The sequence below is a fragment of the Bombus vancouverensis genome, chromosome 16, assembly GCF_051014615.1.
Source record: "Bombus vancouverensis nearcticus chromosome 16, iyBomVanc1_principal, whole genome shotgun sequence".
Taxonomy (NCBI): domain Eukaryota; kingdom Metazoa; phylum Arthropoda; class Insecta; order Hymenoptera; family Apidae; genus Bombus; species Bombus vancouverensis.
In genome coordinates this window covers 6,136,053-6,161,337 of record NC_134926.1, presented here as the reverse complement: position 1 = coordinate 6,161,337, position 25,285 = coordinate 6,136,053, and the positions used below count along the sequence as shown (strand labels likewise).

The 25,285-nt window shown below is 35.6% G+C and overlaps 2 protein-coding genes and 1 long non-coding RNA gene across 10 annotated transcripts in view; 2 read left to right on the top strand and 1 right to left on the bottom strand.

Moving 5' to 3' along the window:
* The window catches only part of Hml (hemolectin), a 14,540-nt gene extending 8,392 nt beyond the window's left edge, over window positions 1-6,148 (top strand). For both annotated transcript variants that reach the window (XM_033329568.2, XM_076625330.1), the window contains exons 26-36: window positions 34-474; window positions 549-738; window positions 803-1,134; window positions 1,222-1,372; window positions 1,435-1,799; window positions 1,896-2,314; window positions 2,375-2,673; window positions 2,734-3,376; window positions 3,467-3,806; window positions 3,867-5,819; window positions 5,893-6,148. In XM_033329568.2, coding sequence (XP_033185459.2) covers window positions 34-474; window positions 549-738; window positions 803-1,134; window positions 1,222-1,372; window positions 1,435-1,799; window positions 1,896-2,314; window positions 2,375-2,673; window positions 2,734-3,376; window positions 3,467-3,806; window positions 3,867-5,819; window positions 5,893-6,083 — 5,324 coding nt within the window. In that variant the 3' untranslated portion in view covers window positions 6,084-6,148. The remainder of the gene's footprint in view (window positions 1-33; window positions 475-548; window positions 739-802; window positions 1,135-1,221; window positions 1,373-1,434; window positions 1,800-1,895; window positions 2,315-2,374; window positions 2,674-2,733; window positions 3,377-3,466; window positions 3,807-3,866; window positions 5,820-5,892) is intronic.
* On the bottom strand, window positions 6,139-25,285 carry Rim2 (replication in mitochondria 2). Of its 6 annotated transcripts, XM_076625347.1 has the most exons (8): window positions 22,253-22,388; window positions 20,439-20,624; window positions 19,038-19,312; window positions 11,906-12,024; window positions 9,451-9,664; window positions 8,756-9,013; window positions 8,523-8,649; window positions 6,139-8,449 (listed from the first exon to the last, which is right to left on the bottom strand). In XM_076625347.1, the coding sequence occupies exons 1-7, from the start codon at window positions 22,291-22,293 to the stop codon at window positions 8,555-8,557; spliced, it is 1,188 nt and encodes a 395-aa protein (XP_076481462.1). In that variant the 5' UTR covers window positions 22,294-22,388; the 3' UTR covers window positions 6,139-8,449; window positions 8,523-8,554. The 6 variants fall into 6 exon arrangements, 5 of the variants coding, with proteins under 5 accessions (XP_076481462.1, XP_076481461.1, XP_076481464.1 ...); XM_076625346.1 differs by having other exon boundaries at window positions 6,139-8,649; XR_004463791.2 differs by lacking the exons at window positions 6,139-8,449; window positions 8,523-8,649 and adding an exon at window positions 9,239-9,368 and having other exon boundaries at window positions 8,877-9,013.
* Window positions 19,838-22,366, top strand: LOC117154528 (uncharacterized). 2 transcript variants are annotated; one of them, XR_013060308.1, is made up of 3 exons: window positions 19,849-20,252; window positions 20,455-22,142; window positions 22,231-22,366. It is a non-coding gene; the product is annotated as an uncharacterized LOC117154528 (long non-coding RNA). The 2 variants fall into 2 exon arrangements; XR_004463792.2 differs by lacking the exon at window positions 22,231-22,366 and having other exon boundaries at window positions 19,838-20,252; window positions 20,455-20,907.

The window sequence follows — 25,285 nt, the reverse complement described above, 5'->3', positions numbered from 1 at the left end:
AAGATCATATTATTTTCTATATTTCTTTCCCAGTATGTGATGATGCAATGGGGCTAGACAATGGTTTAATCTTTCCTGAACAAGTCTCAGTATCCTCTTCTTCTACTGATTTATTACCGAATTTAAAGTTATCTTCCCCGAACATCTGGCATCCGAAACTAGACAATCCATACCAATTTGTAAAGATTGACTTCTTGGAGCCTCGTAATTTAACAGGCATCGCTACTAAGGGTAGCGATGACACCTGGACAACGGTTTATAAAGTGTTTTACAGCAGTGATGATCATCAGTGGAACCCAGTCATGGATGAGAATGGCTTGGAAAGAGAATTCTTAGGTAATTTTGACTCCGACACTGTTAAGAAGAATTACTTTGATAAACCATTGAATGCAAGATATCTGAAGGTGCAACCAATTAAATGGCACAAACAGATAGGTCTCAAACTTGAAGTCCTTGGCTGCTTCTTGCCCTATAGTAAGTAGCTCCTGTATAAATTGGGACATTAATAATTCTGCTTCTGTGTTCTTTATTACATTTAATTTGTATAGCTACAATTAAAACAACCACTGAAGAGTTAGAATTAACACCAACAACGGTACAAACGTTAGAAAAATGCAATGTGTGCAAAGGAGTACCATTTGAAGATCAAGTTAATTGTAGATGCACAGAATCACTCTGGTGGAATGGAGATACTTGTGTTGCCCAGCAAGAATGTCCTTGTGTAGTTGGACATATAACGTATGCAACGCGCCTTTTTCATACACAGTCTCTTTTCTCGAATTTCAAGGTTAACGTTTTTTAGATACAATGTGGGCGTAATTTATATGGGTGAAAATTGTCAAGAATGCACATGCACCTTGGGTGGTACCTCTTTCTGTCAGCCAATGAAGTGTAAACCTTGTCAAGAGCCAGAAATGAGACCAGTGGTTAACGGACTCTGCAATTGCATTTGCAAACCTTGTCCAAGTGGGACACGTCACTGCCCAACTAGTGACGTTTGTATCGATGAGAATTCATGGTGTAATGGGATTCAGGATTGTCCAGATGATGAAAAGAATTGTTCACAGACTACAATAAAACATGAAGAAATTACTACAGTGAAAATAGAAAGTACGACAGTTACTCCAACTTCAGGTATTGAAAAATTGATTTAAAACAGCTACATTTATGAAACTTTTATTGAGGAAAATTTGATCTATATAACATTTTATAATGTTGAAGTTACTCCAATCGTGTGTCAAGAGCCTGTCTGCCCACTGGGATACAAGATAGTTTTAAAAACGCCTACAAAATGGCAACACTATCTCAGATCCCATATGGGAAAGGGAGTAAAATCTTCAAGCATGAATTCATTGAGAACGAAAGGACTAAGGTATTGTTATAAAATTTTAAATACGTTGGTTTAGTAATGATTAATGCAAACTCTTCTTTTAGAAAATCTTTCAGGAAGTCTATGAATCATGATTCGAAACACACAGATAATGAAAACATTAAAAGTGAAACAGAATGTGCACAGTTTACTTGTGTGCCTATAATACTATCAATTTTTAATCAGGCTGTACCTCAGACCTGCCCAAAGGTGTCTTGTCCACCAGGTTACACAGTTGTTTATGAAAAGATGAGCATGTATAAGCTTGAGAAGTGTCCTAAATATACTTGTAAGCCTCCATCACCAATAGAAGCTGTTTGCAATGTGACGGGAAGAACGTTCAGCACTTTTGACAAGCTGGAATACAAATATGATATCTGCAATCACATTCTAGCAAGAGATATGTTTGCCAATAAATGGTACATTACATGTAAGTCTTTTATGTGTCAAAATTATAATATAATTTCATTAGAATTAATAAATGAAATTATTTATTAGGAAGATATCTTAATTATACTTTTTATAGTGGAAAAACAATGTGACTCACACACTGGCCAGTGTATCAAGATCTTAGCTGTGATTCTGGATGCAGATGTAGTTGTTCTGTACCCCGCCGATATGCATGTGGACATTAACGATTACAGTTTCACACAAAAGCAGATAGCTAGAATCAGTAATAATTTTCCTTCCTTCAAGATAGCAAGCATAGGGGATATTACATATTTATTATCCAACAACTACGGGTTTTGGGTGATATGGGATCGAAATTCGAATGTGAAAATAGGAATTTCCACAAAATGGGCTCGACGAGTGGATGGTTTGTGCGGATACTTCGATGGATACTCCATGAATGATAAAGAATTGCCTGATGGAAGTCAAGCTCGAAGCACTGTAGAATTTGGAAACAGTTGGGCCATGGAGGGAGTACCAGAATGTGATCCACAGGTTCGACAGTGTCAATTAACATCAGTAATATACTTATTCTAAATTTGTTTAATTTTCCAGGTCTGTCCACACGATTTGCAAGCAGAGAGCTGGAAAATCTGTAATATAGTGAAGGATACCTCCTTGGCAGAATGTTCAAAGACTGTGGATTTGGAAAAATTTGTATCTAGTTGTATGGAGAGCACGTGTAGCTGCCTGCGCAGTAATTTCACATACAACGACTGTCGTTGTCGTTTGTTAACTAGTTTTATCACTGAATGTCAAGCTAGTGATCTAACTATGGATCTATCTATCTGGAGAAGCACTCACAATTGTCCAACCTCTTGCACCCCGCCTTTTGTTCACAAAGATTGCTTTAGGTACTTTAAAATTAATGAATGAAATGGTCCGACATATTGCTATGAGTAATTTCATTGCAGAAACAAATGTGAGATCAGTTGCGAGAACTTGCAGCAGATAGACCCTTGTCCAGTAATGCAGGGAGTATGTTTCTCTGGTTGCTTTTGCCCAGAGGGTACAGTACGCAATGGAGATAAATGTGTACCTCCTACACATTGCAAGGATTGCATTTGTGAATGGTTAGGGAACTCCAAATTCATCACCTTCGATAGAAAAAACGTGAAATTCGATGGAAATTGTACATATATTCTCTCCAGAGATATTATTGAAAATACAAAGGGAAATGAAGAACACACTTATCAGGTTCTGGTGTCAAATAGAATTTGCGATACTGGAATATGTACCGAGGCGATTATAGTTCTTTACCAGGATCATGTAATTAAAATTAAGGAGGGTGTGCCTACCCAGGAATTCGAAGTGGAATTGAATGGTTCGAAAGTGTACGGATTCCCCTTCAATACACCTTGGTTGACTCTAGAACAAACACCTTCGGAGAAGCTGCTGTTACTGATTCCTTCTATTCAACTAGAGATCATCAGCTACCAGCCGAACTTTGCATTTAGCTTGACTGTTCCTTCTCACATCTTTGGAGGTGCTATAGAAGGTCTCTGTGGTAACTGCAATGCAGAGGCAGAAGATGATTTGAAGCAACAAGACGGCCAAGTATGATCATTTTCTTAATACAATAAGCAGGGAAACAAAGAAAAGATAGAAAAATAAAAAAACTGATGATCTCAATTTATTGGTAAATAGGTCGCGGACAATATGCAAGATTTTGGTACAAGCTGGTTGGTCACAGAATCTCCAAGTGGTGTCAACATAGACACAAATACGTGTATTTCCATTAATCAAAGCAAGTGCGTTCTATCACCAACAGATCAGGCTACATGCAGGAAATTATTAGATACAATGGACTTTGACATGTGTCATAATCTTGTTGATCCAATGCCATATTTGATGGCCTGTCAAGATAGTATGTGTTCTGGAGGAAGCTATTGTGATAGTTTTGAAGCATATTCAAGGAAATGTCAGCAGATGGGAGTGTGCCTAATCTGGAGAAGTAGTGAAATGTGTCCTCACTTCTGTCCTCCACGTAAGTTTCTTTTTTTTATCTATATTAAATTTCATCACTTAAATACTATCTTGTTTTTAGACTTGGTATATCAACCTTGTGGTTTTACTTGTAAGGAGACTTGCGATACAATCAACGAAATCAATAGTACCGCGTGTTCGAAGAATTATGAAGAAGGTTGTTTTTGTCCTCCAAACTTCGTCTTTCATAATGATACTTGTATCCCAAAGGAAAAATGTTTATTATGTGATGAAGAAGGACACGTTGAAGGTGACATATGGTTCCCAGATGTTTGCACAAGGTGCACTTGCAATAGAAAGAGCATTAATTGCGAGAAAACCGAATGTCCAGCAATAGACACTATCTGTGAAGAGAACATGGCACCTGTAGTCGTTAATGGGACAGAGGAATCTTGTTGTACTAAATATGTTTGTATTCCAAAAACAGTAACCACTGTGGCACCCTTCTGCATTGAAGAACCTCAAATTCCAGAGTGTGGCTATGGGCAAACTGTAAAGGTATCTGTAGATTCAGATGGATGCAAGAAATACATCTGCGAATGTGTGCCACCATCAGAATGTCCTATCCTCAACGAAGTCGCACTAGAAGTCGAAGAGCTGGAACCTGGATTCGTGCAGGTGACAAACACTTCTGGTTGCTGTCCGAGATCTATGACTATCTGCGATTCTAAGACTTGTCCTGCAGCACCATCTTGTCCAGAATATCATGAGCTGAAATCTGATGTAAAATGGGACGTTTGCTGTGCCACTTACAAGTGTGTTCCACCAAAAGATTTATGTTTGTATAATGTTAAATCAGAGAGTAAGATAGAAATGTCGGAACACATAGTGGCGAAGAAGCTTGGTGAAAAGTGGATGGATGGAAAATGCACTTCCTGCATCTGTGAATTTTCTGAAACGGGTCCCACACCGAAGTGCTTTACTACAGAGTGTCTCAAAGCAGTGGACCATCCAGATATATCTGACTTTGTCGTAGAAGAAGTTCTTGTAGAGGATAAATGCTGTCCTAATTTCGAGAGAACAGCTTGCAAGGATGGAGATGAGATATACAATATTGGTGATGTTTGGCAACCAAATCCTGAAGATAGTTGCACTTTAATAAAGTGTATCAAGGATGAAAATGGGATACAAAAACAAGTGAGGGTCCAAGAATGTATCACAACCTGTGATCCTGGCTTTGAGTACCAGCCCACGGATAATAGGAGCACCACTTGCTGTGGACGATGCATTCCAGTAGCTTGTATAGTCAACAATAAAACGATAAACGTGGGCGAAGAATGGCTCTCTCCTGATTTCTGTACCAAGTACGCTTGCCAGTCCAACAATGAAAGTATCTACATAGAATCTTTCACACAGAAGTGCCCAGAAATGGATGCTCGGGAAGAAGCTGAATTTGAGATAGAAAAGCAGTACATCGCAGGCCAGTGTTGTCCACAGTTTATTAAAACTGGCTGCCGTTATAATGGTACCATATATAAACCGGGAGAGAAGTGGAAATTATTGGATGATAAATGTACTACAGAATTCTGTGTGTTGAACGATGTTGTCACAAAGTACAAAGACATAGAAGTTTGCAATAAAAATTGTACTCTTGGCTGGGTATATGAAATGAACGAGGCTGAATGTTGTGGAAAATGTAGGCAGGCTTATTGCGTGGTTGGGGATATGTTATATGAGCCAGGTGCTACCTGGTTTTCTACTGATAATTGTACTTCATTTACTTGTATGAATCAAGGAGAACAACTAGTCATCAGCAGCAGTTCTGTAGTCTGTCCTGATATAACTTATTGTCCAGTGACCTCAATTTACACACAGGATTGTTGCAAAATGTGCAATTTGACATTGTATAGTCAAAAAGTTGATTCTTGTGCTGCTGAAGTCTTAGAGCTACAGAATACTATTGGTATGTTTAACATTAAGCATCGAGGACATGGCATTTGCAAGAATTTAGAGCCCATTGATGGAGTCACAGAATGTCGTGGTAAATGTGAATCCACCACCTATTTCGACACAGGCAAGTCTTAACAAATACAGTATATAATTTATACCAGAACTACTGTATAATTATATTATTTTTTTAATTGCAGAGAATTGGAATCAAGTAGCTAATTGCAAATGTTGTCAACCAACAGAGTATAAACCTCTAGTTGTTGAACTGACTTGTGAAAACTACAGAACATTCAAGAAACAAGTGGCTGTGCCAGTTTCTTGCACCTGCTCAGCCTGTACATCTGGTAGGAGTGGTTATAAAGGAAGAAAAGGCGGAGTAAAGAGCTAAAGATAATTATAATTACATTGATGTATAAATGTAAGCTTTAAAATACACTCAAGAATACAAAAATATTATTCGTTGACTTTATTGATGGATCCATATATGTATGTGTATACATATATATATTTCATTTTAACAATTTGTATATCGGCATTCTCATCACTACAATTCCGGAGTCATACTAAATACAATAAAATCTAATGCAGTCTTCTCCAACAAGACTTATGAGCATGAATTTTTCTACTTGTTTGTACTTTAAAATTCGGATGATGAAGGATATATATCAATTTATTAGAGTAACAAAGAAATTATTTAATAACATATTTCGGAGTAAAAACATAATTTCCCAAATACCAAATTCAGCCGATAATATATAAAAATTAAAAATCACAGCTTCTTCGTCTTTACTGATCATTGAAATCATCATAAACCGAACAGAGACAAACCAAATTTACTCAGTGCCAATCTTAGTGTACAATTCTCCTAGCTCTGACTCATCGATTCGACACAAATACAAAAATAGTACTTATGAAAAAAGTTTTAGACTAGTTTTCAAAAAACCTGAGCCATCGAATTATCGTCATCTTACAAAACGGTACAAACTAAGAAACAAATTAGAATCTTAGTTCGTGAGTAACATCAAGGCAAGAAAAGTATAAAAATTAAGAAGCTACGTTACACTCCTGTTTTTAATATTGAACGGTATTAGTTCGCAAACGTAATCGAACTTACGAACATTAAAATATCTCTCAGTAACAAAACATTGTTAATCCTCTCTTACGTACATATACATATGTGTGTATATAATATACATATGACTTTAACATTTTATCTCATCTTCAACGAATCATCATTCTTAACAACAATATATTTCGACATAATATATCTCTAAGTGCATAGTTTATATAGATATTACCGATTCAAAAAACAGGATAGCAGCTATAAATGTTTTTCCCCCTAAACATTGCAGAAAGAGAAGAAACATTTTTACTATATCATTCTTATCTTGACCGGAGGCGGTAGTATACTCGAAAAAATACAAACAGTCGCAAATCTACTAATATATGTAACATAGAATGTGATTTACTGTTTTATATACACAACTTCTAGATTATTATATGATTTTATGAAATTGTCGATCGGTAATATTTGACATGTTCAATATAGTAAATTTTTTCTCTTCATTGTTTTACAAGTTTTACATGCAAAAAAAGACTGTTATCCAATTTTTATATACATTTTTAATTTCTTATTTTTTATTGTTAACGTAATTGATAATAAAATGTTTTTATTTAAATAGGCTTTCTACGCAAAGAAAAAGTTGAATTTCGACGTTTGAGCGCTTCATGAAAAGATTATTTAAAAATAATGAAAAGTGATTTATGTCATGACGGACAACAATAGTAATAATAATAAATCTTCCTACTCTAATATGAATAGAAGCAAACACAATAATCGTCTACCCTTATCGTCTTGAAAATTTATATTTATGATGATATCGTTCCCTAACTTTCTTTTTCGTTGGGAAGAATAGCACAAGACAATAGTCATACTTTTTTTTAATCATTAACCGGAATAATGTATTGATAATTAATAACAAAGTAGAAATGGATACGAAGAATCCGACGAGAGCAACCTGTCTCTAACACCATACTTAACAATAACTTTTGGTTTAAATCAAGTGTACATGTTGCTCTAGAAAGATCGCAATACTGTATCAGATGGAAATGAGTTGTTTCTACCATACTGAAACACGAGGACCATGAATTTTAAGTATTTAACCTTAGAGGTCATTTTTTTTTCTTTTTAGATTACGTTAATTATAGTTAATCAATACAAAATTAGGCCAGAGAGTTCTTCTAAGCTACAATTCAAATTCAATTTTTTCCTCATGTTTCGAAAGTTCTTAGAAACAACTAGAGACCAAACTTGATCTTTTGGCACTACTGTTATTGCCAGTCAACATAATTCAATCATTTCATTAACCTGTTAACTGGAAAAGACAAAATTATCAATATTTTCAATTTAATAATTTAACTGTGATACATTATAATTATATACATTTTCAAGAGATAAATCAAATTATTTCACCTTCTAGTAATTCTTAATGTTATCTTTTAAAAATATATCTACATTTGTAAGAAACAAAACAGATTATTTGTTGAAAACAATTTTCCACAATGAAAGTGCCAGTTAGCAGATTAATGGTAACGAGAAGGTGACATAATCTTACTCTCGGCGCACTCTGAGTCTATGTAACCGACTCGTTTAATCCAGCTTCACGATCCCCGCCTCCGTGTGTGTGTATGAATGTGTCGACGAAGGTACAGACAGACAGTTTAGGCTGTTCCTCGCGTACGTACGTACGCTACCTGAAAGGAGGAAGGACTACTTTTTGCTACGCTTACAGACCACACAGCAGCGCTGTGATACCTATTTTGCTACCTTCCATATGTTCAATTGGACCTGATCGGCCATCATGGTCCCCAAGTTCGGGAACGCGTGTCCGAATGGCTTCTCCCAACGTCTGGACGCTCTCTTGGATGGCATTGTTGTTCTTGTTGTTCATTTTCTTTTTTTCGAAACAGACGTAACTTTTTCAAAACTCGCCACAAGATGCGAGCTGTTGGCCCATTATTCAGGGGCCGTGAGTAAGTCCTAGGCTAATTCTCGTTTACCCTTTGGTTCTGTGTAGAACTTGGACTCATTGCCGTTGCTCATGTTCATCGCCTGTTCGTGAAAGTGCCTGCTTAGCAAGTATACCACCGCTTCGTATGTTGCCATTATAATCGCCGTATTTGGAATTTGTCTAATTAGGTGGGTACCGAGACCACGGTACAGACCGTGTAATCCTTCCTCAGCGTGTACAGTCTTCAACGTTTGCCAGAAAGCCTGGTACTTGGTACCTTCCTCTCTAAGTCTTGTTCTTGCAACTTCTGGAACAGTTCAAATTGTTTTAATTACTATATCTTAGTTTAACCACGTCAGAGTTATTTGCTTAAATTGGAATGATCGTTTCTTTGATTTTAGGAACTCGTTGTCAGGAGAAATGGAAGTTAATTGATACTAAAACTGTTCTATTAAAAGAATTAAAATAAATGTATTCCTTCTCCAAGCAACTAGTCCTCTTTTTGAGATTCTGATACATTAAGCGCAGTTACACGTGTGGTGGAGACGTGTTGTACTAGTGCGCAGGATGTTTGCAAGAACTAGAGAGGCTTTTGCGAGTGAGGAAGTTCGCACAAACTGGGTGCTTTGATCTTGAACCACAGCCAACTCACTGAGCAATGCCTTAAAAATAGAGCATAATTGAAGGAGAAAGCAGAAGCTTGCATTTCGTGATGGCAGAATTATACAATGCAGCCGATCTTACCATGGGGGTAAGCGATGGTGGAGGCGATCGTTTTTGAGAACGAGCCCGCCGCCATGAATTCTAAGAAATCGCGCAATGTTTTGCGATTGTCTGCGCTGCTGGGCTTGTACGTCGCTAAAGAGGCCTTCACGGCCTCGTAGATCACAAAATGTATCACAGTCTCGCTTATTCCTACGTAGGAGGCTATAATGCCTTTGTAGAATCCCAGGATACCCTGAAAATACAATATATAGTCTTAACTCGAGTTTCATCAACCATCAAGACTTATCATACTCCTAGTTTCCTATGGAAGGAATGTGAGATTGTCTGATGTTGTTAATTGTTAGTCTTGGGTAATTTAAAACACCCAGCCTGCCAACAATGAGAACTGTAACTAAATAGCCAAAGAATAATTCCTTATTTTTAAACTGGTAAATATGTCATACGAGAATCTTCTTTTCAAATATGTATATTCTTGACACGTTACGGTCAATTTGTTGGCAAAATGAGTGCGCTGCTTTGCTATATGCGTAAGAAGCTCAAGAAAATCAGAGTATCATGAATTTAAAATTAAATATTCGATAAAAACATGATACATGTACTTATGCATTCAACCAGTTTGTTAAACTTGTCAAAGGATTAAGGAACATACTATGTTCTCAATAAAGAAATTATCTGAAGAGTGCGTACCAGAGATATTTGCACTCAAAGATAAGGCAGACGTTAAATTTCGAGGATGAATAATAACTTGATACAATTTATGATCGAGCTATCAAAATTAACCTTCCTTAGGAGCCACCATTCACGCTGTATTACTTTTTGATTGCTAATTTTCTGTCTCTGATTCGCAAGCACGCGATAGTGGAATTTTCTGTGAATTAAAATTATTGACTGGATTTATATTAGAAAAGAAATCGTAAAAGTATAATATTCCAATAATTTAATTAATATCTACATCGTAAGTGCTTCAGAAAATGTTGACCCTTTTGTTTGAATATGAAATTCTCTGATTTTCAGGAACAATATAGTATAGGCGAAAATGGAACTCGCTAACAGATATGATAATACAAATAGACGTAGAGAAGCTAGAATGGAAAGACGTGGGTTATGAACGGAGGATTCTATCGTAGAAAACTGTCTACCTAATCAACCTTATCGCTGCATGTACACGCGTGTTGTGCGATTACAGCGAGAGAAAAGCGAAAGTATATAATTGCTTGATAAATGGCGAGGTAATATTGCACCATAGAAATTGCTAGAATCCCCCCCCCCTATAATTTCTAACAAACTGTTCATTTCTTCTCGCGATTATTATTTATGAGAATTTTCTTGTTTCGTCCAGTCTTTTAATGATAAGTAGCCAAAGTGCTGAATTCTATTAAAACAGTTTTTTTACGCTTTGGTATATGCTTCATACATAATATTATTAGTTCTTTTTTACGTAACAACAGTTCCAGTTTCTTTTTATTGAACGAAAAAAACAATACTAACATAACTTAGACGCCGGCTACAAAAAGTCCGACAGCATGACGCAGTATGAACTAATAGATTACTTGCTATAAAGAAAAACGTTGTTTTCTCATCTAGAAGATATTTTCGGCGCATTTTAACTATTCGTAGTTCGTAGGGACAATTTTAGAATTGGCTCTGCTGCAATTGCGATGCAAATGCGACGTCTGCGAGACGTAATCAAACCATACGAAAATGACACCACGATTTGACATGCTAAATAAATTTTGTTTACATTATAGTAAGTGTTGGAAGAGCTCCTACTTAAATTATGGTTCTAGATAACGATACGCGATTTTATCATTCTGTAACGAATTATGCCGAAAATCTTGAAGATCCAGATATATTTGGCACTCGGATCCTATGCATCTATGGTCGTAAAAATATCGTTGGCTACCGAATCGGGTTGTACATTGTATGTCGTGACAGTTGCGACATTATGTTATGTTGACTTTCGATCGACAACAGGTTTAAGGTCTCGCATTTCCTAAGCCTCAGAACCAGTTTTAATTTAAAGAAAACAAATAAAATTGTTGCATAGCATTCACCACATACTCTCCGTTCTTTGTAAGTACAATCATCAGCCTCAAGAGCATACTATTAAACTCTTTCATCCTTGCTCTTCCAGTCCCAAGAGGGATCTACAATCTTAAATATACCCTGCTTCCTAAAATCAGAATACAGTTAATATAGTTCCCTTGTCCGATGTCAGGAACATGTGGTTTAGAGCTCGTTACCCCTATAGTATTACAGAGACTATCTAATCAGTGAATTGATGATTCAGGATGCAACAGTGTCGACCACAGACCGTGTACCAATGTGTTTGACTGTGGATGGTGGGGAAACTTTCCGATGATACGCTACTGATCATTGCAATGGTATAATTGATTAAAAAAAGTCTTCCAAGATGTTCCAATATGACATGTCTCATGGAACGAGGAGTGTCCTCAGAAGAGAATTTTCGTACCGATTGGCGATATATCCTTTGCACACACCCCATCGCGGTGATTTTGTTTGTTCGATGGTCCAGCTGCAGCCTGGTCTTCACGAACCAAATAGGATTTGTCAACGTGCATGCCACGAAACCTGAAAAATGAATGCACGTGTCTTTAATCCGATCAGTACGTGTGGGGCGAACTGCGACTGTCTGAGCCCTCTTCAAGAGCTAATTTACTGGCTCCCTAAAGTCTGTTTCTCGAAGATGGTCTTTGGAGAAGCGATGCTTAGACCGCCAGCGCAACGTGCCAGCTAAGAAAACATACTAAAAAAACAAAAAAAAAAAAAAAAATCCAGGAATATCCTCCTGAAAAAAAACAATTCGATATTTACATCCAAAGTTGCAGGAATTTATCTCTTTTCAAATTGATCTAGTCTCGTGCTACGATACTCCGAACAAAAGAACTGGAGAAGAATAGAGTAGTAAGATGCAAAACTGCCACGCTGTATTTCCTGATAATGGTCTAATTTTAGACCGTAGACCTTTAAAGAGCCGATTAACAGATAATAAATTCGTTTAAAAGAAACGCTGTGGAACGACTATGACCACAGATAACTCGATCATCTAATGTCTATGGTAATTCAATAGCAGTTGCGCCATCCATCTAACAAGCAACGAATACATTCGAGCCAAGAAACGAATGGCGGGTTGAATTCTTTTTCGTGAATCCAAATCTAGTCTGTCGCTGGCAGAAATTCCCCGATCGATCCACTGATTCCTGTAAACATGCCAACTTCTAAAATTATCGTACTTACGACAACAATCGATCTTTTCAATGGACAATGAAATGCGATGAAGTCAGAAACGAATTTATACGTTAGATGTTCACCCCATCCACGTTTACGAGAATCGAGGACGTCGAGGTGAACAAATGAATCGATAGTTATTTCACGTGTTCCTAATCACTCTGAAATCAGAGGCGAAGTTCAGAACTGTCCTAGTTTTTACGCGGAAATGCCTGCAATTAGAAAAGGCGACAGATTGCCCAGCGTGATCTTGTACGAAGCTCTACCGGAAAATCGAAGAAATATTCTGGATCTGGTTGCTAATAAGAAAGCCATCATCTTTGGAGTCCCTGGGGCTTTCGTTCCAGGATGTTCTAGGGTCCATCTCAGAGGATTTATCGAAAAGTAACGTGTTCGGCATAACTGTTAACTCTCTTGTAATTATTAACGTGACTTTTGACTGTTGCAAAAAGAATTTCAGAACACGAGCGATAATTTCACTTAATTTTGTAATATACAGAAACTTGTTTGCTAATTCAGATCGACAAACCTGAAATTCTTTGGCTTTGAAGAGATAATCTGCGTGTCTGTGAATGATCCATTCGTGATGTCTGCTTGGGGAAATGCCAAAGGAGCAAATGATAAGGTACTGACGTCAATGAATGATAATGACTTTCTAAGATTTGTAGGGTTATTGGCTCCGAAGCTGAAACATAATTTTCTGTATGAAAGTAATAAGAGCGACTTTCACTTAAGTATAGTATAAGATAGATGATTCGTTGAAATTTAGGTGAGGATGCTGGCAGATCCCACGGCATCATATACCAAAGCCATAGGAATGGACGTGGATATCCCGGAATTGGGAGGCACCAGGAGTAGAAGATACTCCATGGCCACCGTGAATGGCATTGTAAAAGAATTATTCATAGACGCACCCGATGTGAAACTTATGTGCTTACAAACAGATGGTGTTCCTACATATTGTACTTAGCATAGGTGTAGCAGCATAAGAATAAAAGTAGTATTTGCAGTTACTCGCATATTATACAAGAATGTGGATCATTTATCGCAGCATAGAAATACGTAAACATCTTCTTCCTAACGCTAACATTTAATTGTACAATAGAGTTTTAATAAAAAAAGAGGTTGACCTCTTTGTTTCATAACCAGTTAGCTGTGTTTGACAAGTATACTCGTCATCGCTTACTCTTTGCGACACATTTTAAGTACACACTTTTGAAAGAGGTCGCAACAGCTAACTGGTTATATTCGATGCGATCTTCTTCTTCATATTCTTTAATAATATCTGCTATGATTAATGCTAATAATGGTACAATTTCACGAAAACTTTTATCCTTTTTTCTGTGATATGTTAAATCTCATGGTGTACCACATACAAACATATCGGCGTCAATTACCCCTGGTATTAATTATACAAAATAAATCTATTCTGCAAGTTCGAAAACTTAATTTCCAAGAATTGCTGGAACGCAGAATGTAAATTCTAATATTAGCGAGGATCTGAAAATCAGACAATTTTTTGCTAAAAAATCTATTGTACAATTACATGCTATTGTTAGGAAGAAATTATTTATGTATTCTTTACCTATAATAAATAATCCATATCTTAGTACAATGAGCAATACAGTATTACCACTTCCTTTTGTACGAAGCATACAAATACAGAGATACTGACAAAGTTCAATTTCCAAAATCATCGGACTTAAAGATTGAAAAATTCCAATTGTTAGATTTACAAAGCTCGAAGTCCAGAAATTTTCTGTTTATTAGTAACCCTATTCCCAATAATTTTCTTTGCAAAATTTCCTTGAACTTCTTGTCTTAAATTCATCGAATATACGTAATATCTTAGAACGAAGTTACACAGGTATATAATCAAGGTCACAGATAACCTAAAATAAGCTGTAAACAAGTATCGCTTAGCGCACACAGTACACAGCGCTCGGCATTCCAATGGAGTCCGGCAATTGATGACTTCCCGCGTGTATACTTTTGCACGTTGTCATAAGTGCAACGTGATTCCATCGTAAACACGCTTCGTCAATTTTCATCCGACAGTGTTGCGAATCAGAACACGCGAGATTATACGCGATTAACGTGGCGTGCTATTCGCCATACACTTCCGTAAATTATTACGAATTATAAATTTATCTTATCGTAACGGCACGCTCACGCTGATCTGAAAAAAGAAGCAAACTCTTACTGAGCAACAGTTTGTCCTCATCTTTCACGTGTTTCATAAATACAGTAGTAACGTAAAATACATTTACGACGATATTTCTTGTTTATTGATCCTTCATTTTCCGTACATATACGGTCAAGACGTCCGAGATAGTTTTAAGGCTGCTTCTATGCGTAATGCCATGTTACAGCTATTTGACGTTCTTTCGAGTACTAATAAGCAGATACTTGAGCTCAGCAGAATCTGAGAAATACTAACTATTTGACCTATCTCACTGTCGAGGGAAACACTGGAAACACCGCCGCATATCGATTTGAAGCGCGAGATTCCTAGGTGACACACTTTGGGTTACTTTGGATGCTGGACTTAAAGATGCACTCTAACAGTTATAGTAGTTTTGGTGAGCTTTCGTACTTGAAAGATTAATATTAATATTAACTTCAGGATTTAAAAGACATTAAACCGTGGGAACCAGATATACAGTGGCTCAGAAAAATATTTTATGTACATATAATGCATATATTTTGAAATGTCATTAGCGCTACAACGAGACAAGATTAATATTGGATGATTAATATTGGAAAAATTAGAAACGGAAATGTATATAGAAGTTACAAAATATTTATTTAAAGCATATACTTCGCAAGAACTACCAAACAGTCAATTATTTACCACATTAATAAGACACATATATAATAATATCATATAGTGAAAATATTTTCATTACTATTTATACGTTTAAGACTACTATTCATGCTTTATACTAATTTTTCATTTGAACGTATATTTGCGATAAAGGCCTTGTACATTTTCAGATTGGTTTCAAATTTTGCTATTATAATTAGGATAGTAGTGTCTCGTTACAGTGCTAATGAAGTTTTAAAAAGTTCTGTACACAGCATAGTATTATTTATATTGTAGGTTCACAGCCTGTTATAAACGAGGTTATCACTGTGCACGTATCCACTATATATATCGTACATATATATATAAACATTTATACATATCAACACATATACATATACATATAGATATACGCAGTACAATGCACATAGTATATACATAAAAAAGTTCTGTAGTAAATGTTCGAATACTTTCGTGAGCCACTGTATCTACACCTCATTATCACTACATGTATTTCAGTATTCCAAATATTCCAGTGTCCACTATTTCAAATATTTTAAATATCCCTACGTTTCCAATATTGAAATATCTCGATCTTCATTATTCTAATATTCTAACATGCCAAGATCTCCGATACATTAATTCTCGCATATTCCAATCCAAGTGTCACAGTAGGTTAATAGCATTTCAAGATTCGAAGGACGCGTGCAAAATGCTTACGTAATCCGGACGCGTCGCGTCGCAAGCGATGCACCGGTGGTAAACAGTGCGTTGGCCGGGATGATTGCCTGCGTGGGTCATTACAAACTGGGTCAATAGAACGGAATATCTGCTCGGCCAATAAACAATCCCAGTCTTTAGTGACCAATTTATAAATACGGAAAATTTCTTTTCCATGTAAACATTCAAAATATGCTACCTAGTAACTTCATCAGCTTAGAACTAGATCATATACTTGACAAAACACCCGAACTTGCAATTATAGGCGTTCGATGATTTCCATAATCGCTCCTATTTGAACGATATCTTTCTCAATTTCGTTGCACATCTTAGCTGCAAGTATACGATCGCATTTGTTATGCACCAGTGATGTAAATAGAAATTTGCATAACGTGTATGCAAAGCATTATCGGTCGCGTAAGACGAATAATCGCAGTCAAACCAATCTCCAGAAACGTCATACAAAGCGGAAACTAAAAATCGGAAGAGGCGTAGCGCTTTGATAAAAAGTTTGACGAGAACAATGCTGTCGCCAGTCAGGTAAAAGTGGTGTTTCATTGAAGAGATCCGAGAGTTCTCGTAGCAGTCTTCTATTTTTAACATTGAACAGCCATGTAATTTCAATGATCGCTCTACCTGTCGGCTATTTACGACTTAAACCGACAATCCATAAACCGTGCTTTTTCTCTAAGCATTCATTACCAAGTATCCGTGATCTTCATTATCAGATGTAGTTGAATTTTGGCTAAAATTACGTAGAAAAATGACAAACACGATATATTTCGTTTGATTTTTCAAGAAAAAGCATAAATGAAATTTAAGAAGAATAAGATAAATATGAAATATTGAAACAGATATGAAATATTAAAAATATACTTAACTCCGTGTTTGATTATATTGACTAAAATATTCAGGTCAATTTTGTTATCCAGTCACTAATAAATTTTCTTTATCAAGAATCTTTCAGTCGTGAAATCGCAACATAGTCACGAGGCATCGCGTTCCGAAAATGATCTAGAGGGAAAATAACGGGAAAATGAGACTTCAGGAACATCAAATTAAGCCTTTCTTGTCACATGCAACCATGATGCAAGGACGCATGAGAGCCATAAGTACTACAACAGCGAGTGTTTCAAAGCCATTTGGATGCAATTGTACGCAGATGAAATAAATCGTGAAGAAGGAGCAAGACTGACAGATCGTAAGCCTAACAGAAACAGAGAATCCAGCGAAGAAGATTCGAAGTAGTAGAGGAAGATACAGAATATTTGTTATTTCGAGAAAAATGTGCAATGGAAAAGTAAGATCTAAGATTCTAAAAATTATATTGGACACGATTTTTAGAATTCTTTAAGCAACTAAATTCCATTTGTCTGAAAAATCAAGACATCAAAGAAATGAAAGGAATGCAAAAAATTAAAAAAATAGAGCGTCAGTTTCGAATTATGAAATCTTAAGTTGTGTAGTCACTTCGAATGGGGAAAAACTGGGTCACTGGTACGGGGCAGCTGATGAAAAATCAGCTGTTAGGCGACTACGTGATCAGCCGCACGTTTTCGACCAAGCAGAAAGGAGGACCCTTCGAAAAGGAGCTTACGTGCCATCAGACGCATAAACTAAATTACATACCGTAATCGGGCTCCTTTTCTTGTTTAACCAATTTTATTAATTACTGGCTCTACTGTGGATTGTTGGATACAGTGAGTGTTACACACAGCACCCCTGCAGAGAAATTAGTATCCAAAAGAATAATCTGGCACATGAAGTTCTGTTCTTTCCGGATAAGAGTTATCTGCCAATTAAGCAAGCCAAGCAGATTCTTCAATTAATTGCAATTACTCATCACAATTTCTGAGAACTAAAATAAACATCGCTTAATTTATCATATTATCAATGTCAAACAACAATTTTCATTCAGATAATTGACTTTATATTATGCAAACGTTTATAGAACAAATTGATGATAAGAATTCCTGTGTAAGTATTTCGAGAGATTCCACGAGGACACAAATTCACAAGAATTTTGTCCTTTATTACACGATAACTAAATAAGATAGACGATGTGAATTATCAAGCATACAAAATCGAATGTTATCGCGTTAGAAGAGATCAGAAACAGCAATGATTGGAACCAGTTATTTACGGCAGTCCATTCAACTAGATAACAGCGAGTGACGTGCGACATGACCCCACTGAGCTCCTTATCAGTGGACGCCTTGATTGTTCTGAGAGAAAAGAGACAGACTACGCGATCCTAATGCATTGTGCCTGGTCGGCCGATGCCTCAGCTAGATCTTCATATATACATACATACATCTATTTCTGTGCTCAGCTATTCGTCTTCGTTCTATTCAAAGATGCAATTTTACGCTTCAATCATTATACTTGCTCTTCTCATTTTCCACTACGTAAATCGCCAAAGGTTTCTTTGATTCGATGGAAAACGATCAACGTCGATGGTACTGTCAATTTTCTAATTTGTATAGCACTGTGCTTTAAAAAAGTCGCTCCGTAAAGACTGATTTGAATGGAAAGAAATTTCATCCGAAAATACATTGAAACGATAAAATAGTCCTTAATAATCCCATTTGTGCGGGCATTGTAGCAACATACCTATTTGTGATCTATCAAATTATCATTCATATAATCATCTGTAATGCACAACACATTCGAGCTTTCAAGTAACGCTTCTCAATCATTCCTCCTTCGCTTAAGACATACATTACATCACAGCAGTAGCTAAAATCAATCACATCGGAATCAAGCTGCAGCAGAGCCGATGAAAATACGAGTCTGATCGATAAGAACGGAAGTAGAACGATAAACTTACCGGCACAGAATGCGGAGAACACGTGCACAACAGCGGTGTCCGGGGGGAAGATCGCGTTAAACGCGACTTTGCTTTTCGAGTAGGCGCAGAAGTAGATCGCCCTGGATGGTGCGACTCCTACGAGGTTGGGGCCCAATCCTTTGAACAGGGCACGAGTACCTTCGTTCTTTACGATATACTTGATGCATTGGTATACACCAGGCGCGGAGTGACTATGGGGAGAACCTCCTGGAGAAGAGGACGCGCCAAAGTGAGAGAGAGCAACCAAAGCGTGCCTGGAATCAGTATGGTGAACTTCGATTAAATATTAAACATACAAATAAAGTTACATTCATTTTTATTCCGTTCTGCCATCGCAGCTTTTTCAACGATATTTTCATATTTTTCTCGCCTCACAAATTAATCTAACACGTACAGAGTTAAACTACACTACCGACCATAAAGTATTAGGACATCGTTGTATTTATTAAAAATACCCTATCAAGTTTTATTAGATCTAGTATTTTATATTATATGACACGCATGATACAAATGATGTAAACAATTAGACTAGACGATAATACAATAAATATAAATTGAAAGCAATGGAAAGTATTTAATTTGTATTAAATATCAGGAGCTGATATTTAATACTTATGACTAGACTGCGGAAGATTAAAAAATCTACAAAATGCTTGCAACATATAAAAATATCCGAAGTATTTAAAGTAAACTTATTTATTTGTTGTAATATTTAATAAACAAACAAGCATTTAGATTCTGTTTCTTTAGGTATATTCATAAAAATATGAAATTGTATGAATATCTGCAATCTACTTATGGGCAATAGTGTGAATCAATTAATTCTATAAAAAATTGAAAATTAATGTAAAAGTATTGGAAGCTTGAATCCTTGAGAAGAACACACTTGTCAGGATTTCTAGAATCAACAACGCGACGCATATACTTGGTCGAGGCTTTATTTTTAACCAGGCATGCCGCGAATGTAGGAATTAGTTGAACATCGGCGCTGGACCATCTCGGACGTGTTCGGAACACGTTCGAACATCACGTAAATTTAGTTTGCATGCCCCATCTTCTCTAATGTCACAATCATTGTACAATTCAAAATGTCCCGACGAAGTAAACAGGGTTTCAAAACGCAATTAGCTAATGTATAACATATACAGGCATGAGACGAGAAGAAATATGATCCGCTGAAATAACGATAAGCAGGTTTGTTGCTTCGTGAAGGTATCGGTGCTCCGAGTATCAATTCGTGCTCTTCATTTTGAAAACAAATTCGAATTTCGATACTAATCTAAATTTGATCTACATTTTTAAATAATCTAAAAGAACAACAGTCATAAATTGTTTTCGTTATTAATCTAATTAATTATACAGAGGTATTAATTAAGTTACCTTGTATACCCTCCAGTGCACAGTCTTCTCCTCTGTTCCGGTTTCGGGAAACTTTTGCACGTTACATGACCCGAAGTGAGTTCCTTGTTCACCGGGGGTGGATAGAAGCCGGATGAGGAAGATTGTAAACGCGTTTTAACTACTTCTAAAGGGCAGGTAACTATCGCACCGGTCGTCCCAGCCACTCTGTGAAACAAAAAATCCAATTAATAAGAAATGAATGAAGAGATCAACAGGAAATTGATACGAAAGGTATTCGTCTAATATATGTATGTAAACTACGATGTTAATACGTATGTATATATGATGACAAATTATTTGTAGCATTATTCGATGGAATTATATCACTAAAATATCAATATGTTTGTAAATTGATAATTCATATATTTATTACGCACCAAGCGAAACATATATACTACACCTGTACAAAATTGTCAATCAAACGTAATAAAATGAAACTAATTAAGAACATTTAAAACAGATTAAAAAGTAGAGTTGGCATAGTGTAAATGAGAAAAAAATTTGTAACGCTAATCGTTTGGTCGAAAACTTTCTACTAAATATGATTGACTTATGTTAACAAGACGTGTTCTACAATTATCAACGTACACTATCATTAGGATGTAAACATATTCCTAAATTTGTAATTCATATGTCACACAACAAACGAGACGTATCGCTTTTAAATACAAAAATTCTTGAATAATCGAATTCAGTTTCGATAAAGTTTAATGAATTCATATACAAAGGCTCAGTGACTTTTAATTAGACAGAACATTTTGAAATCTCATTAGCATTCTAACTAGACACGACTATCGTGACTATATTGGTAAAATTGATAACGGATCTGAAAATGTACATAGAAGCTACAAAATATTTACTTGAAACATATACTTCATAAAGATTTCCGAAATATTTGTAAAGTCAATTACTCGCTATATCAATAGGCCACAATATATAGTGAGAACATCGTCAGCACTATTTGCTTAGGTCTGCTTATTCATGTTGTTTACTACCTTTCTAATATGCGTACATCTGTAATAAATGTTTTGAGACTTTTACATATATTTACGGATTAGTTTCAAATTTTGTTATTGAAATCATGACAGTCGTGTCTCATTACAGTGCTAATGAAACTTCAAAAAGATTCGTATAATGCACATAGTATATTTATAAAAAAAATTCTCTGATAAGTGCTCAAATATTTTCGTAAAAATATTACTGCAAATGGTAGAACGTCTAAGAAACGGTTTGAGAAAGCCATACGTAGATTCGTCGTAAAAACATGTACCCCTCATTGAGAAGCCGGTTATAATGCGTATTATACTAAGCGCGATATTATTTCGATCTAGATAGGAATTTCGATGATATACATCGCAGCGAGACTCAACATAGTCGTGAAAAATTATCTGACACAGGCCGAAAATAACATCCTAGCTTCTAAATTTGAGCGATCAATTACGCATAAGCAAGACATACACGAGCTAGTCTGAGAATGACGTAACAACCGCGAGCCGGCGAACAATGTCGCAGCATTCAACATTACGGAATTCTCCTGAGTCACGTTTCTGTAGAAATTTCTAGGAATGCGCTTGTCCAGAAGCGCACAATATTTTTATAAATTATAGCTACTGCGCAAAACGCATGTACATCTATTTTGTTAATAAATAGTTTTCGTCGAAATAGCCGGCGTCAATCTACGACGTAAGTTTCTTATCTTAATTTGTTATTTTGTTATATACAAGTTCCTAATTCTAATCTAAATTCAATGAATGTCGAAATTAATATAAAGGAAAAAGACATGAGAAACCCACCCTCCGGCGACGAGATGTATCGCGGTATCGCGATCCAACATTCTTCCACTTAATCCTGTCACTCTGAGAACATTAACTTCGATAAAAGACAGAACAAAAAATACACTGTCAAGTTCACATGCGAGAAACGCAGAGAAATTGCGTACAATTGCAATGTATTATTCTTTCGATAGTTAACTTGGCTCTTGTCTCGACAATCAAATTAAAAAAGCGCGAACGAAGAACACCACTAATACGTTCAACAGCCCGGCAACAACTGATTGCATTGATCGCGACCGTATGGCGCACCGTTTACCATAGCCTATCACGAAACTAGAGAGGTCGTGACTATCGAATGCTTCGCAATCGAGGTGATATCGAGATTCATATGGCGGGAACTTTGTAATTTGAAAAGAAGAATGTTCAAATTTGTACCCCTTTAGGTAATTAAAATTCTAATAAGAGATCATTCTATAAATCTGAAGGTATCATTAAAGTACATAATTCAGAACAAATATGATGGGTAAATTGTAAAAGACGTAGATGAAGTTAATGGTGTCTTGAAAGACGAATTGGAACTTTCTGACTTCAAAAGATTATAACTTCGAAATAAATGCCATGAAATACAAAAATTCGAATGCTATTTTGTAAAGAAAAGTCGGTACTTATATGTCACGTAAAAACACATTGCTCAAATTATTAATTAATAACAAAACGCGACAAATTAAAGTGTGGTATTACGAGCAAATATTCTAATAACTTCTATAACTTACTTCCAAAACCAAATGAAACGTATCAAATGTACTTCGAGACGCTGTCAACCTTATCTACATTTTTTACAACCTTCCCATCACATTTACTATAAATGATTGTATTTTTATATCTTATGGTTTAGAATGATGTCTTACTAGAATTTTATATCCCTGAAGTAATACAAATTTAGCCGTTCTCCTTTGAATCATTATTTACGAGAGTTTCCACCCTAATGACCTCGATGACCTTCGTTACAGTTACCAAAAGTTTTCACAGGAAGGGAAAATAAAAAATTAGAAAGATTTAAATAAAATGCACACATATCTTTATGTCATAAAAGCAATGTATGGTATGAAAAGTATTAAATAAATATAATACTAAATCTTTCATTGAGTTAAGACTAAGTACATTAAAAAAGTAAAAAAGGTCCAAGAATTAGAGAAAAATACCTCTTAGAATACCTCCTCTGTATGTTCCTTTTCTCTTTCAATCGCTATGTGCATGGCTCTTAAAAATCGACTTAGAGTACACTTTTTTGTTCTCAAATGAAAAGCATGAGCTAAAAATGGTATTTTTCTTAAAACACGTCCACTTAAGTTCACACTCTCTTGACTGAGCTCCATTAATTTAAGACTGTTCTTTGTCTGAAATGTTTCCTCATAGCCCATCTTTTTTAAGCATGATAAATCATAAATTTCTTCTGGTTCCATTAGTTTTGTCTGAAAAAAATGAAAATAGTATATTTGACAGAATAGGAAAACATATATATTTATTTACCCTCATTAATTCTTTAAGACAGGAAGTATAAATTTTGTATATAGCTTGATGCGAAGGAGGTCCAATATATTGCTTCATATCTGTTCTATCGACGAATGCTATGTCAATGGCTTCTGATAAATTGCTAGTTGTTAAAATTAAAATATTTGGATATCGTTTTATTTGGTCTAGTTGCGTTAATAAAGCATTCACTACTCTTATGGAATCAACGGGTTCCGATCCGTTATTACAATTTCTCCGGGTATGCGCCAGGGATTCTATCTCATCGATCAAGATACAAACTAATGCTTGCGGATTTTCTAAAAGACTTTTTATTTCATTGAATAATTTCATAACCAATTTGCCACTCTGCAAATAGTAATATTTTTAATTTTATTATCTACTAATTAAAAAATTTCCTTAATAAGTTATTGTAATATTACCTCTGAAAACCACTTTGAAAATAAACTATGGCTATTTATCTCAATAAATTCGCCATGTGTAAATCTATTACCTAAACGAATAGCAGCCTTCTGAGCAAGGGCTTTACATAAACTAGTTTTTCCTGTACCTGGTGGCCCATGTAATAGTACCACTTTGTTCCAACTTATGATATTAGTATTAATATCATGATCTGCAAATATCATTGCTGTTTCCACAAAGTGAAGTAGCTAAAAAAGGAACAAAACATTTTCAGGTGTTATGAAAAATTGAGCTAATTATAAGATATTCAACTAACGTTATCCTTTATATTGGAATCAAAATAAAGGCTCTCCCATAAATAATGAAATTCTTGTGATGGTAATATCCAATGGGATGAGGCTGGAAGATTTTCTCCATCATTTTCCATTGTCTCTGTAGCTGCAGACTCTGTGGTTAATCTATATGTATGAAACTTTAGAGTAGCTCCTTGCACTTTCATGTGAGTTCTCTGTAACTATAAAGTTCGTATTACTAACGTTCTTTGTGTATGCAATTAAATTTACTTTCAAATTTTTACCTCTCCATGACTGCAAGTGCATATTATAGAATCAATATGAGTCTGCAAAGTGGAGTTTGTCAGGTCTTTTCCATACATAATGATATCTAAAGCAACATCCTCTAATGCATTTATTTCAGCATATACTAAATTCTCTATTTTTTCTATAGAAAGTGTGCTGAAAGTCAAATATTATTATTTATAATGGATTTAACATTCAAAATATAGCGCACAAAGTTGATAAAAGAATTATATTCCAATTGAAACATAAATTATCGTAATCGTACAAAATCGTTAATTGTAAAAAAGAGAACTACGAAGGTGATACCTGTCGATATTTTGACAGATTTCCACGTGCAAAACATCGGCTCCTTCCATTTTATTTTAGCTTTTTACTTTTCGACACTTTTCCAACACTTTAGGAATTGATTAACAATCTTTTTAATACAGAGCTAAGATCTTAAGAAAAATACCAAACTGCATACTCCAGAACAATCAAAAATTCAAAATGTAATTTGGAACTGATTACGCAGGTGTTTCCAACCAATTGTCAAATATATAGTGAT

What these genes read in the sequence shown, in the direction of transcription:
- Rim2 (XM_076625345.1), bottom strand. Translation starts at nt 25,097, where the DNA reads ATGGAAGGAGCCGATGTTTTGCACGTGGAAATCTGTCAAAATATCGAC. An exon ending in ATTCCAATATAAAGGATAAC is followed by an intron (nt 24,412 to 24,479) that starts GTTAGTTGAATA and finishes TTCCTTTTTTAG; the next exon opens with CTACTTCACTTTGTGGAAAC. An exon ending in TTTCAAAGTGGTTTTCAGAG is followed by an intron (nt 24,110 to 24,183) that starts GTAATATTACAA and finishes TACTATTTGCAG; the next exon opens with AGTGGCAAATTGGTTATGAA.